This window comes from Pyrus communis, chromosome 4 (assembly GCF_963583255.1).
Source record: "Pyrus communis chromosome 4, drPyrComm1.1, whole genome shotgun sequence".
NCBI classification, from domain to species: Eukaryota; Viridiplantae; Streptophyta; class Magnoliopsida; order Rosales; family Rosaceae; genus Pyrus; species Pyrus communis.
This window is the reverse complement of record NC_084806.1, coordinates 26843435-26856582: the sequence shown is the minus strand read 5'-3', so window position 1 is coordinate 26856582 and position 13148 is coordinate 26843435. Positions and strand designations below refer to the sequence as shown.

Below are 13148 nucleotides of genomic sequence, written 5' to 3'. Positions count from 1 at the left end.
GTTTGTCTAATTTTTTGGCCAATGCCCGCTGCTGCGGATCTCTTTTTCTTTCGTACGTGGCAGGGAATCAGACTACTAATAAAACTCTTTCGTCCTCTTTTTTTTACCATTTTTTTTTATGGGTGGGTGACAGATGCCACACGAACAATCGAAATTACAAATGAAATAACTCTGGGCCGAGCTAGCCCACGATGTTAAAAAAAATAGTTATATTTTGTGTTTCATAATTTCATTTACTGTTCTAAAAGTTTTCATTTAACGTTGTTTAGATCCAGCTAGGCGCTCGGTAGTTTGTTACCGTTCGGATTAATCGATAAGCGTTTGAAAATTAAAAAATGACGCCTAGACGTGCTTAGGAGCCCGCCACCTAGGTCGCAATTGGATGAACATTTACTATATGTTTGTTCGTCGTGTTTCAATATGTACTAATACTTTATAATTTATATTTCGTTCTTCTGCATTTTATATATTCCAATACAATATGTATTGTTTTCAAGTATAAGTGGTCCTTTTTTTATATTTTATATAATAAGTTTAACATATAAAAAATGTATAGCGCCTTTTCTCCATTTGAATTTGAATGTTTCTCTTTGTAGTTTAATGAATTTAATTTTCTTTTGGTGTTTGTAAAGGATGAATGAGAACCAAGATGAATGACCAAGGGAGAAGAACATGCTAGTCTTCTTTCTCTCCTAGGGCCAGCCTCCTTGAAGGAAAGAGAGAGATGTGCTCTCTCATTTCTTCAAAGAAAATCCCTATTAGGAAAAGGGTTATAGTTATATATATAAAGCCACTAACATTGAATGACACAATTGAAATTAAAACCAACTCTCCCTCCTCTCTATAGGCGGCTTTCTCTAGTTAGAGGGCCTTTGTGCCCTTTTGTATTTTCGTCGTCATACAACTTAAAATAATGGGCTTGACGATCCAAAGTTCATTGGGCCTTGAGGCCCAAAACTAATCCAAGGTCTTAAACATACTTATTCATTTGATTAATAACATATTAATTGACACACCCCGACCCAGAAAGTCCACTTGGACCCTGAATCGAGCTGTGCTGGCCGACACCTGGAAGGTGACGAAGCCATAAAATGTGATAGAGTGTAGAAAAATGTGAATAATTTGAACCTAAAAATTATTAATACCAGAGTGCGTTGCGAGCGGGAGTGAACCCATTTCACGCACGATGTCAGAGCATAAGTAAGGTACAGGAGCGTGGGTAAGAATCATACCCTCAGAAATATCCATCAATACTAAGATTCGCCACAGATTCTTGTCAATACAAACTCAACACCTAAAACCTGGAGGGCACCAAACAGAGAGAGTGAGTAAGCAATAAAACCAAGCTTCCCAAAGTTATTACCTCTCTAAAAGTAATGCCCCTAAATGTAAAACCCGTATCGTTTTCCATAAGACAATACAACATATATACATATATCCAAACCATACTCAGAAATGGCAAGAACCACGGTTTGCCATCAACTCCACCATGCAATAATAAGTAGGCCAAATGAACTTAATCAATACAAAATGATATATCAGTCGGAGTCATCTAATATGACATGTACAATTTATCCATATCTCATCAATCATGACTAGCATATAAGTCGGAGTCATCTATAGTGACATGTACGACTTATCCATATCTCATCAATCATGGCTAGCATACAAGTCGGAGTCACTTATAGTGACCTGTAGGACTTATTCATATCTCATCAATCATGGCTAGCATATAAGTCGGAGTCACCTATAGTGACATGTACGACTTATCCATATCTCATCAATCATGGCTAGCATATAAGTCGGAGTCACCTATAGTGACCTGTACGACTTATTCATATCTCATCAATCTCATCAATCATGGTTAGCATATAAGTCGGAGTCACCTATAGTGACCTGTACGACTTATTCATATCTCATCAATCTCATCAATCATGGTTAGCATATAAGTCGGAGTCACCTATAGTGACCTGTACGACTTATTCATATCTCATCAATCATGGCTAGCCAATAGCTCAATAAGTATACCTGCACATGAGTCGGAACCACCTAAAGTGGTCTGTACGACAAGACTGGGTGTAAATAAATACGCTCAAGTGCTACGATCATGTGAAGATTGTGCGAATAATCGCGGGTCACCTACGAGTCGGAACCACCTAAAGTGGTATGTACGACAGGACTGTGCACCTACCTTGGATCCAAGGTGAGCGTAAGGTGCGGGAGGTGAACATCACGTGAAGGACTGTGCCTTAGCCACGGGCGGGAGCACTAACACCGGGGTGCAGGTTTATGAGCTATATTATATCTCAACACAATCATACTCACTAACATCACTAACATCAACATGTACTCACCTGAGGCTTACCTGGGCGTCCGCGGCGTCATAGAGCTCTTCAAAGAATTCACCATAATCAGGTCCAGGTAATATCCATATGAATATGCCATGATGCAATCTAAACCCAAACATTTCATGATATTCCCAAAATATATATAATACGGCGTAACATGTACAATCAATAACACCCTACTCCCAAACTATTTACTTTTGAGAGTAATCATTAGTGATAAGGCCAATTAGACCCTAGTTACATTAACTATCATACTTACCTTTCCTTACTTCAATTTCTTGATTCTTCAGGCATTGATTTATGATCAACATTTAATCACCAAATCATAAAGCTAAATCTCACAATTCCCACCAATGTCCCTCACATTGCTCAATTCACTAAACAAGGTTATTGTCTCAATTATTTAATCTCATTTATTATATGGCTGCATCTAACGTCTTGTTAGACTGCCTACGTACCCTAAACAGGGATCAAGCCATTCGTAATTCGAAATGATTAATTGTAGGTAACAAGCATAGATCACTATAGAAGTGCTTGTGGAACTATCAATTATATGCCTATGAAAGAAAAAGGCCCACTCACCTAGAGTCCACGCTATGATTATCTTGCACGCACATCGAGACATCACGATCTATCGTCGCTTGCGACCAATTATCAAATCACGTCTCAAAGTTTTTACCGATAAAATACATAATTTACATAAAACATATCCTCAAGGACCTTCAAGAATAATTTGAGACCCATTGACCAAAAGTCAACCGTCGATCAAAGATCGACGGTAGGGTCTACAACCCTGTATAGCTCGATTTGGAAGATCCGCATATCAAATTTCCAATCTGCAACTCCTAACAATCCACAATATGTTTCTAGAATAACATATTAAAATTTCATTACTATCCAACGGTTGGATCTCCACCATTTGCCCAAAACCAAGTGAACGTGAACATTTATTTTACTAACTTACAAATTCAATTCGGGAAGATCCGTACATCGGATTCCCGATCCATAAATTCCTATGATCTTTAAATATTATGTATTATAATGTATCCAAGTTTGGTGACGATCCAACGGTCGGATCGTCGATTCACATTTTCATCAAACAACGTATCGTAACGAATTTAGGTTCCAACGATCAACCTATGTCATTCAAATAATAAAACTGAATTCAAGACATTCGACATATCCTAAAAATAGCATTGGCGGCCCACTGGCCACGGGCCACCGCACTCGCCGCCGCAGGTGGCGGTCGGCTGCCCCGACTCGCCGGAAAATCCAACTATTTCAAAAAATTCTCAAACTTCACAGAAATGAAGATCTCAGTGAGTGGAGCAACTTTCATACCTGCCACGAAGTCGAAAAGTGGACGGAAGATGGTCAATTTTTCCCACAAAGCCGGCGGGTGCCTAAAACTTCCCGACGTCGATTCGTCGTCTACGGTCGTCCAACGGGGTCAAGGTTGGTTGGGTTTTGCTCCTGGGATGATGAACTACAAAGCCCAAGTGGTGGCATCGGCCATCGCTTTGTCGATTTGCTGGAAAATCGAAAAGAGTGGCCGGAGCACTATTGATTTTCGTCAACTTTCGTGGCTTCAAACCGCCACATCCCATGGTTAATCAAGGTGGTTCTTGGGTGGGTTTTGTAGAGGGGAATGAGAGCTTCAATATGGTGGTGGTGGCATCGAAAAACTCCATCGGAGTTGGCCGGAATCGGCCTTGAAAGATGGGTAGTTGGAGAGGTGTACAGACGGAACCCACGGGAGCTTTTCCCCCCCTTTTTTTTTTTTTCTTTCTTTCCTTTTTTTTTTTTTTTTTTTTCTCCTTTCTGATTTTTGGCTTCACCCCACAAAGTGGGGATTTAATTTAATTAACACTAAACCTTGAATAACCAATTTCGAACGTCCGTAACTATACCGTTATAATCCGGACTCGCAAACGGCTTTCGCCTATACGTTCGTACCAACGAGTACTACGAGGATATGCTAAAAGAATAAGTCTCACATCTCTCAAGTCGATGGTCAACGGAAGTCAAAAGTCCTTGCCTCTAAGGCAATTTCGTAAATTCACGCTTTTAAAATAAAATAAAAACGTAAAATTTGGAGCGGGTTGTCACATTAATTAATCCTAACTATAAACAATTAAATTATTTAATTGTCCTTACTTCACTCCGTTATATTCTTCAATCATTATCTTATACAGTGTGCAATCCATTGGATTATATTTAGCAAAGCAATGGGTGACTAAAACTCTTACAAAGAATTGAAACTTACTTTAGTGATTATACATCTTCAGGGCTTCCAAAAACCATGAATGACACCTAGCAGCATGCCATGGCTACCTAAGCTAAGTAGAAGAGGTGGAGAACCTATTCAGTTTAGGATTACAATGCAATACGGTCATTCTCTTTATCAATACTCTTGATCACTTTATTTAGTTAATAATTTTGGGGGAACTTTTAGGTCAAGGTGGACTTGGGTTTTGGGAACGTCTTCTTGTCTCCTTTGGGTTGGTTTCGTACCAAGTCCCGGAATATTTCGAAAGAATCAGCACGTCTTAGGAAATATCTCGATCGGATCAATGACTTAAAGATGACATATTAAGTAAATAATGACTTGCTCAAGAGAAGCATGGTGTGGAAACTAGAAGATTATCAGTTTAGCATGAGAGAGAGAGAGAGAGAGAGAGAGAGAGAGAGAGAGAGAGTTAGTAGAGTTGCATGATGTTCTAGGTTGGATGATTTGGGTTTCCTAGGTTGGTAACAAGGCTTCTAATGCCATGAATGCTCAAAGGAAAAGCTATGAAAAATCACTAAGATTGTTGATGTGATTCTTTGGAGTTTAAGGTTGTTTGCACTAAGGGAGAGATTTCCCTAGCTTGGTGCAGTATATTCCTTTTAACGTTCTAGCTTTTCTTCTAGGCTAAGTTCTTGCCCCCTTGTTAATAGCTTCTGATCTCCTTTTTGTAGGTGGATGACTCCCTTCTAGGGTTCCTAAGTAATCTCCAAATGTGGCTTGGTCTTCTGTCTTTTTTCCTCTTAGTTCTCTTGCCACTTCCGTTTTGGTGCAAGACAGGCTGACGCCGTTAGCCTCGTGATGCCTGCGTTGGGCCTTCTTCCGGAGGCTCTACTTTCCCAGGGCCATCCTTCTACAGGTGTTACTTATGGTAACAGGTCACATGGCTTTCACACATTGTTCTTCTGCGTGAGCTGGTGAGGGAAAGTCAACTTCTCTCCTCATTAAATGCATGTTCTGCTAGGTGTTCACGTGATCTTAAGGCTTGTGGTTTGGTTTCTTCCTAACTAAGTTGGTCACCTTGCTAGGGAAATGAGGAAACTAAGTTTGGTTCTCTCTCAAACCTGCATATGTGGATCACAAGGGTTTTGGACTTGGATCTTTAGGCTCCTAAGTAGCCCAAAGTCTTTCATAATCTTGGTTTCATGAAAGCCCAATATTCTTCTGTAACCATCCACACCATAGTTTACTTGACAAACCCTAGGCATATGACTTGGGCTTATCTTAGATGAATAGTGATTAGCATGATAAGGTTTGGCGTGATAAATATATATGGATTTCCACGAGCATGGTGTGATTTACACAAATGCGCGGCCTAATTAAAGTAGCATGGCATCATTAGACATATGAACCTTTTTTGATTCCACACCTTGACATGTATTTTTAGGCTAAGCTTGAGGCTTGTATGACAATCAGGCTTTGAGGCTTGATTCGGCTTGTATGTGACATTTTTTGGGCCTCAAAAATAGTTTATTCATGTCTTTATCCAATATTCGGTGGCCGTTTCCAGCAAATGAGCTAGGTGGGCTTGGGTCTTGTGCAATTGTCTTGGCCCACAAAATATGGCTAAATTCAAAGAAAATGGGTTGGAATTGGTACTTTTCCTTAAAATTAGTTTTTATTTTTTTATTATATATATATATATATATTAAACCTGTATGCATAATTTACCTTTTGAAATTTGGGTAGATTCAGATTTTGATAGTTTTAATGTATAGGAGAAATCTGGATTCTGGTGCTTCTCACATGCTTCTTTGATGTTAACAGTGTTGAACTAAACTTGTACCCTCAAAGTAACATTTAAAAGGAGGCTGCATTTGGGTATAATCAATTTGGCTTCTACCTACGACATCCGACGTCGGATGCAAGACATCTACAAGAGTTACTACTTTCTAGGGAAAGAAAAGAAGAGAAAACCAGTGCATGTAATATGATTGGTAAACGAATGTCTCCTCCAGCAACAGAAGTGTTGTTACAAAGAATGGAGGATCCTAGTACCCAACCACAAGTTCATGTATAGAAAAACTGCTTCCGAATCAAAAAACAAAAATCTACAGCGACCAATTAGCCCGAAAATAAATTGTCATCCCAAACTTGACCTTGTGACCTCATAGGCCAAGAAGCATGCTGCATTAGCCGGAATACTTCTACCCATAGCTGGTCCAAAGCCCTTATAGAGGCCTTTGACTCCCTCGGAGGCAAGAATCTTTTTAAAGGCATCAACTGACCCCGAATACTTGGGATTTTTGAAATCATCTACCTGGATTACACTCTTGACAACATCAGTTGGGTAGACGAAGCCCCAGAACGCGGCTCCCCCCAATCCTCCAGCCACTATCAAGGATCCTCTTCCCAAGCCGGAAGTGTCCTGGCCTCCAGCAAAGAACTGCTTGAGGGCTTCATAGACACCAAACATTGCAGCATTTCCAGGTATTTCGCGTGCCATAGTAGGAACCAACCCCTTGAACAGACCCCTCACACCACCTTCCGACCTAAGTACCCGCTTGGCCACATCCAACGGCCCTCCATACTTCACTGCACCACCCACTGAGCCAGCATCCCCCAATGCACTCTGGGCTTGCAACCTGTTCTAACATGAAATCCAAACAGAACGTATCCTAATTCCTTATTGAAATGGCAAAGTGATGAAATTTGAATTTAAACCTTTTCACTAAAAAGTTGATTTTAATGAAAAAATCAGTCTGTAAATACAAACCTTACACCATGATTGAAAACGCAAGTGAAAGGAAAGGAATAGATTAAGGTGTTTAACTACATTTCTTTCAAGGAACAAAACTAGTATCACTTTAAATTCTCCATGACACTTGGCTGAGAGTGGTTACAGACATATTACGCAAGACCCAAATAGAAAATAGTCATTAAACTGACCTGCACTTGATCAACTCAGTAGGGCATGCCAGAAAGGACACTGCTACTCCAGCCCCTCCCCCACAAATGACCTGCTGACTAACTGTAAGCGGGGCACCAGATTGAGACCTTAACAATGTCTCCATTTGCCCTCTTACGGTGAAGAGGACAGCATTGAAGGCTGCAACAGTGGCAAGTGGAGCTCCCATTCCTTTGTAGAGACCCGCAGCTCCCTCAGCTGATAACGTCCGCTTGACAGCATCAATAGCACCTGAGAACTTGGGAGGTTGTCCTGGAAGTGGAGTAGGCTGGCTTTGGAGTTTAACCTTTATGGTATCAAATGGGTGGCCAACTACTAACTGTGCTACGCCTCCCATGGTCCCAGCAGCTAAGTCCTTAACTACTTCCCCCATCTGCATATTCAGAATTAGAAAACCAAAATAGTGAATTTTCGGCATATGAATATAATACGGAAGGACCTTCCCGAGAAGTTTGATGGAATAATGGTTCTTCTAAAAATTAACAATCTACAGCCAGACACCCAAATTTTTTTCAATGCAGAGAACTTTTTGAAACATCACCTTATACATCTCTGTTCATGTGGTATGTCAATTTGTAGATACAAATTTGATGCATGACAAAGCGAATACTATGTCGAAAGTATTCTGTTTGTATCAACTAGGTCTTTTGATTGTTGTAAGACTCTGGTAGGTCCTATTCATTGAGAAATTATGGAACAAAAAGAGACTATAAACATCACACCACTAGGATTCTAGAAATCACCATCAGCGGCCTTAGTACTATTCCAGTCACCTAAAAGTAATTTTCAAATGTTTCCGGAAAGCAGCAAATGGATTATGTAAAGAAACAACACACGATTCTATCATCGGAGTCTTTAATAACAATCAATGGATTTTCACTCATTGGAAACAAATCACAAATAGAAATCCATAAAACGAAAACATATTTTTCGGAAAAATGAGTAACAGGTAATGAACAGTTGGATGGGGACGAGGAAATATTTAAAAACTGTGTTCAAGAAAGCACAACAAGAAAAACGAAAATAAGGAATGATAGATCATTTTGTCCAGTCTTTGTACTGATAATCTGAGTTCCAATGGTGTTTATATCTCTTCCTATCTGAACCGTTTTTAGCTTCTTTTTTTTATATTTTTTATCCTTCACATAACAAAATAGACACTGAACTTCAGATTTTGAATGCCAAAACAATAATCCATCATTACAGTTCTCTGACAAAACACCGTCGATGAAACTCTAGGCAAAACTGCAAGACTCAAGTAATCAGCATTCACCAAAAAGAAATATCACCATTCAAATTTCCTATGCTATGATAATACCTACACAATTGGGTTTTTTTACTTGAAATCTCGAACAGAAACATTTGGTGAACGGATTAAGACTAAAAAGCACAAAAACATTTAGCTAGCTTTTGCATTCCGTCCTACATTTCTACTTTCCCGTAAAAAGCTCAGGTAGTGCGGATTCACAGCCAGTTCTGAAAACAAATATTCAACACTTAACCATATGTCACACTATAGCAAAAAGGAGTCTTTATTTCAAAGATTTAGTTTACTAAATTTCATATTATTCATTGAAAAGTAATGTACATTGCAATTGAATACCCCAAAATTTAAATACAAAGTTAGCAATAGATTGTAACTAAAGAAAGTGATTGCTGAAATGGAGAAGATGAAAGGGTTATGCTTTTACCCATATGTCAAACATGCTTTGTAGCACACCGACAGATACTGAAATATTTTTACATTTTACAACTCAAGGATTACGATAATGGCTGAAATGGAATCTATGGTTTTTCAGGTGAGCAAGAGGCGAAAAAGAGTGTGTGAAAATCACTTGTATGTAAATCATCGAAATCCTCCAATTTTGCAGCTTATTGAATCTAAATATCAGAAACATGATAAACAATCAAAGACATGCGCATTGGATAGAATTGAAGCAGAAAAAAGGCGAAGAATCTTACTTGGCAGATAAATGGTGGCACCCAAAACCAAAGGAAAAGCTCGTGAGTTCAAGATAGTCCAATCTGCAAGGACCCAAGAATCATTAGATCATTAAATAGAATCTGTGAAACCTAAAAAACCAAAAACAAGAAAAACCAAAGTGGTAAAGATTACCAGAAATTTAGAAAAAGTAGTTCGGTGAATGTTAAAATTGTAAGAGGACTACAATCTGTGAATAATAAGGGAAGGAGTTGAATCTTGGGGGATATCAGAACCACATGGGACTGCTTATGTGGGACGAGATTACACACACCAACCACCAGCTCCGTTACTGATGGAGTGTGAACTGGAAGAGGGAGAGAGAGTTTATAGGTGTGGTTGAGCGAGAGAGAGAGAGAGAGGACGCAGTGGTTGGGCAAAACTGAAGTAGGAAAAGCCAATCACTGCCACTCTCCGTCTCTCCGTCTCCGTCTCTCCCACTCTCTTGTGCTTTCCATTTGAGTTGGGCGCTTATATTTATAGGCAACAGACGAGTGCATAAATGTCTGTATCATGTGACTCGACTCTCCGGAGTTCGGAATTCAATTTTTACATAGCGCCTGTACACTGCCATGGTAACTGTCTTGTGCTAATAACACTAAAAATATGTGAAAAAAAAATAGCAACGTCCTTACATAATTGGCACACGTAATAATATACTCGTGTCATGTAAGTTCTTTTCATGAGTTCGGATAATTTTGGTTGCATTCGAATTTTGAGGATGGGCATCCATCAACCATGTGTCATCTGGTTGAGAAAAACATATCATGACACATTAGTAAGAGAAACTTCTATGGGCCAGCCGCCTATATTTTTTGTTCTTCCATTCAACGTTACTAACGTTATCCGATGTGAGAGCTACAGCATTGCCCGAGTCACGAGAGAAAATTGTTTGAATAGAAGTTGCCATGTGGCATGTAAGTAATGGTTAATAATTTTAAGCTCATAAAACAAAATCGGGAGAGAATAATAACGTTTCTTCTTTTTTTTTTTCTTTAAAGTCTTCATTCCAAATTTTATTCTCATTATCTTTTCCACAATTATCTCTATTCAATGTATTCATTGCATAAAATATTCTTACCAACTTTGTAGTTGGAGATTTTCTTGCATCCAGAAAGTTGCTGCAGTTACTTGTTAACTAATTATCAAGGCTAAACAAAAAAAAGAGTACTTCACTTCTAATTTAAGCACTAAAAATCGTTTACCTAAAAAAAATGCTAATTATTTTGAAAGTAATGACCTCTTCACATTATCTTTTAAAAGCATTCTCTAGATTACTTTCCAAAACTGCTTTCATAAGAAATAGACTAGAGTCTTTTAACCTTTTTATTTTTTTTTTATATTTTTTTTATAAATAAACTTGATATAAGTCCAATTTTACGAGTCATTATTGAGTTTAGTACACTTTGCTGGGTTAGGACTATTCACAGATTATCCACGTTAGTTTTTCAATTATCCTTTTTTATTAAACTGTGGTAAATCTCATCCCTTATTTATAGGTCTATCTTTTACTCAATTTTAGGATTAATATAAGAATTAAATATTGTTTATTCTTCTTCCGCTCCTAACTTGTATCTCAATTTTTTCTTTTGCCTCCACATAGGTTAACTATGTTAACTAATATAAGTTGTATATACTATACATGACACACCCCGATTGGAGTCGAGACGTGTTGGCCGTCACTCGAAGGTGACGTAACCAAAAGTGTGAGTGATGTAAAAAAAATGTGAATAAATTAAAACTGAAACTAGAACTTAATTTAAACTAATAAAGTGATTGCACAGTAGTGGGTAGAACCCATAAACTACAAATATTCAGAGTATAGATAACATAAGGGTAAAGCAGTCGAACTAGAGAAGTAATTATTATACAACTGGGATAAGTTCCTACGTTAAGATGGAGATATGTCAGAATCGTCGGGTAATCCTCAAGTGCCACAGAGTAGATCAGTTATCTAGGACTTGGAGGGCTGAAAAACAGAAGGGTGAATGGGCACAAAAATAAAGGTTTATAAAACACATTTATTTTCTAAACATACTAACCCCTCGCTGTAAAACATGTATAGTTTCCAGAAAATCATACTACGTATAGGTATGAAATCAAATGCATGCCAATAGTAAATCTAGAAGTATACCACAACACTATAAGTCAATAGCAATATAAATATAATCATGTGCTCAACAATCTATACTAGCACGCAAGTTGGAGTCGCCTAATGCGACTTGTACGATTGCACCTATTGCTCATCAATATATGCTATCACACGAGTCGGAGTTGCCTAATATGACCTGTACGATAGGACTGGGTGTAATATATACGCTCTTGTGCTACGATCACTTGAAGACTGGAGATAATCGCGGTCACCTACGAGTCAGAGTCGCCTACTGCGACCTGTACAACAGGACTAACACCTACTTGGATCCAAGGCAAGCGTGCAGTGAGGGAGCTGAACATTAGGGCTGGGCAAACAGGTCCTGGACCCGCGAGTCGGGGCGGGTCCATTTAATTAGTGGGCGGGGCAGGTACAAATTTGATAGAAAATGGGCCCCCGACCTGAACCTTTTCAACCATTCATTATAGGGAGATTAAATTTTCACCGTTGATTTCTAACATCTAGATCTCGAATTCTGGAATCCTCCCGACTCCTCTAGTCTCAACCTCGACCTCGATCTTGCTTTCTTCGTTTCAACAACCATTTTCTTTGCACAAGTACTACCTACTGTTGCAATCACCCATATTCTCCTTCCCCTCTCCTCTGCAGCAATCACCATCACTGCTGCAAACAAACCTAAACACACTGCTGCAAACCACAGTGGAGGTGAGCGTGCAGCACAAGAACTACATGGATGACGGATGCTTGTAGGATTTTCTCGCAGCGACTAAAAAAAGAGCTTGGAGCCTTGGATGAGGTGATGTCGATGTGCTTAGGTAATTGTAAAGGAGAGTGGGATACTGAAAATTGATCGATTTCATCGCTCTAGTTCTCTTATTTGTCTCCGACGGCACCCTCTTCCTATCCTGATTCAATTTTGAACTCGATTGAGTGCAAATTCAATTGGGAAAATTAGAAGAAAAAAAAAAATAAATAAAAAAAAATAAAGACAGGGTACCCGTAGGAACCAATCTGTTTTATACGGGCCAGGTTAGGTTCGATTCTCAGTTTTAAAATAGTAAAATTTGCCCAACCCCCGCCCTGTTGTATTTTCAAGCAGGTCCGATCCCTCTAATTTTGGGCCCCGCCCTACCCATGCCCACCCCTAGTGAACATCATGTGAAAGACTGGCCCTGGCCCGGGGTGCAGCAATGATGAGCAAACTATATGAATGTATGCATGCCATAATGATTCAATGATTTTAATCAGCATAATACACTTACTTGAACTTACCTGAGCATCCGTGGGATTATTTATCATTTCACAACAATACAATATTTATGAGCAAATAAAATGCATATGAATATGCCATGACAATATATAAATCTCAACCGTATAACAGCATTTTTGAAATAAATAAATCATGGCATAGTACGTATAAATCAATTTAAAAGCATTTGTAGAAACTATAAAGTGTGTGTGTGTGTGTGTGTGTGTAACAATGTGCCCACTCACTGATATGTAGAAGGATC

General features: G+C 38.9%; 1 protein-coding gene across 1 annotated transcript; it reads right to left on the bottom strand.

The window, feature by feature from the left end:
• Positions 1–6451: 6451 nt before the first annotated feature.
• Positions 6452–7916, bottom strand: LOC137730439 (mitochondrial carnitine/acylcarnitine carrier-like protein). Its single transcript, XM_068469428.1, has 2 exons — positions 7525–7916; positions 6452–7220 (listed from the first exon to the last, which is right to left on the bottom strand). The coding sequence occupies exons 1-2, from the start codon at positions 7914–7916 to the stop codon at positions 6719–6721; spliced, it is 894 nt and encodes a 297-aa protein (XP_068325529.1). The 3' UTR covers positions 6452–6718.
• Between the last annotated feature and the right edge of the window lie 5232 nt (positions 7917–13148).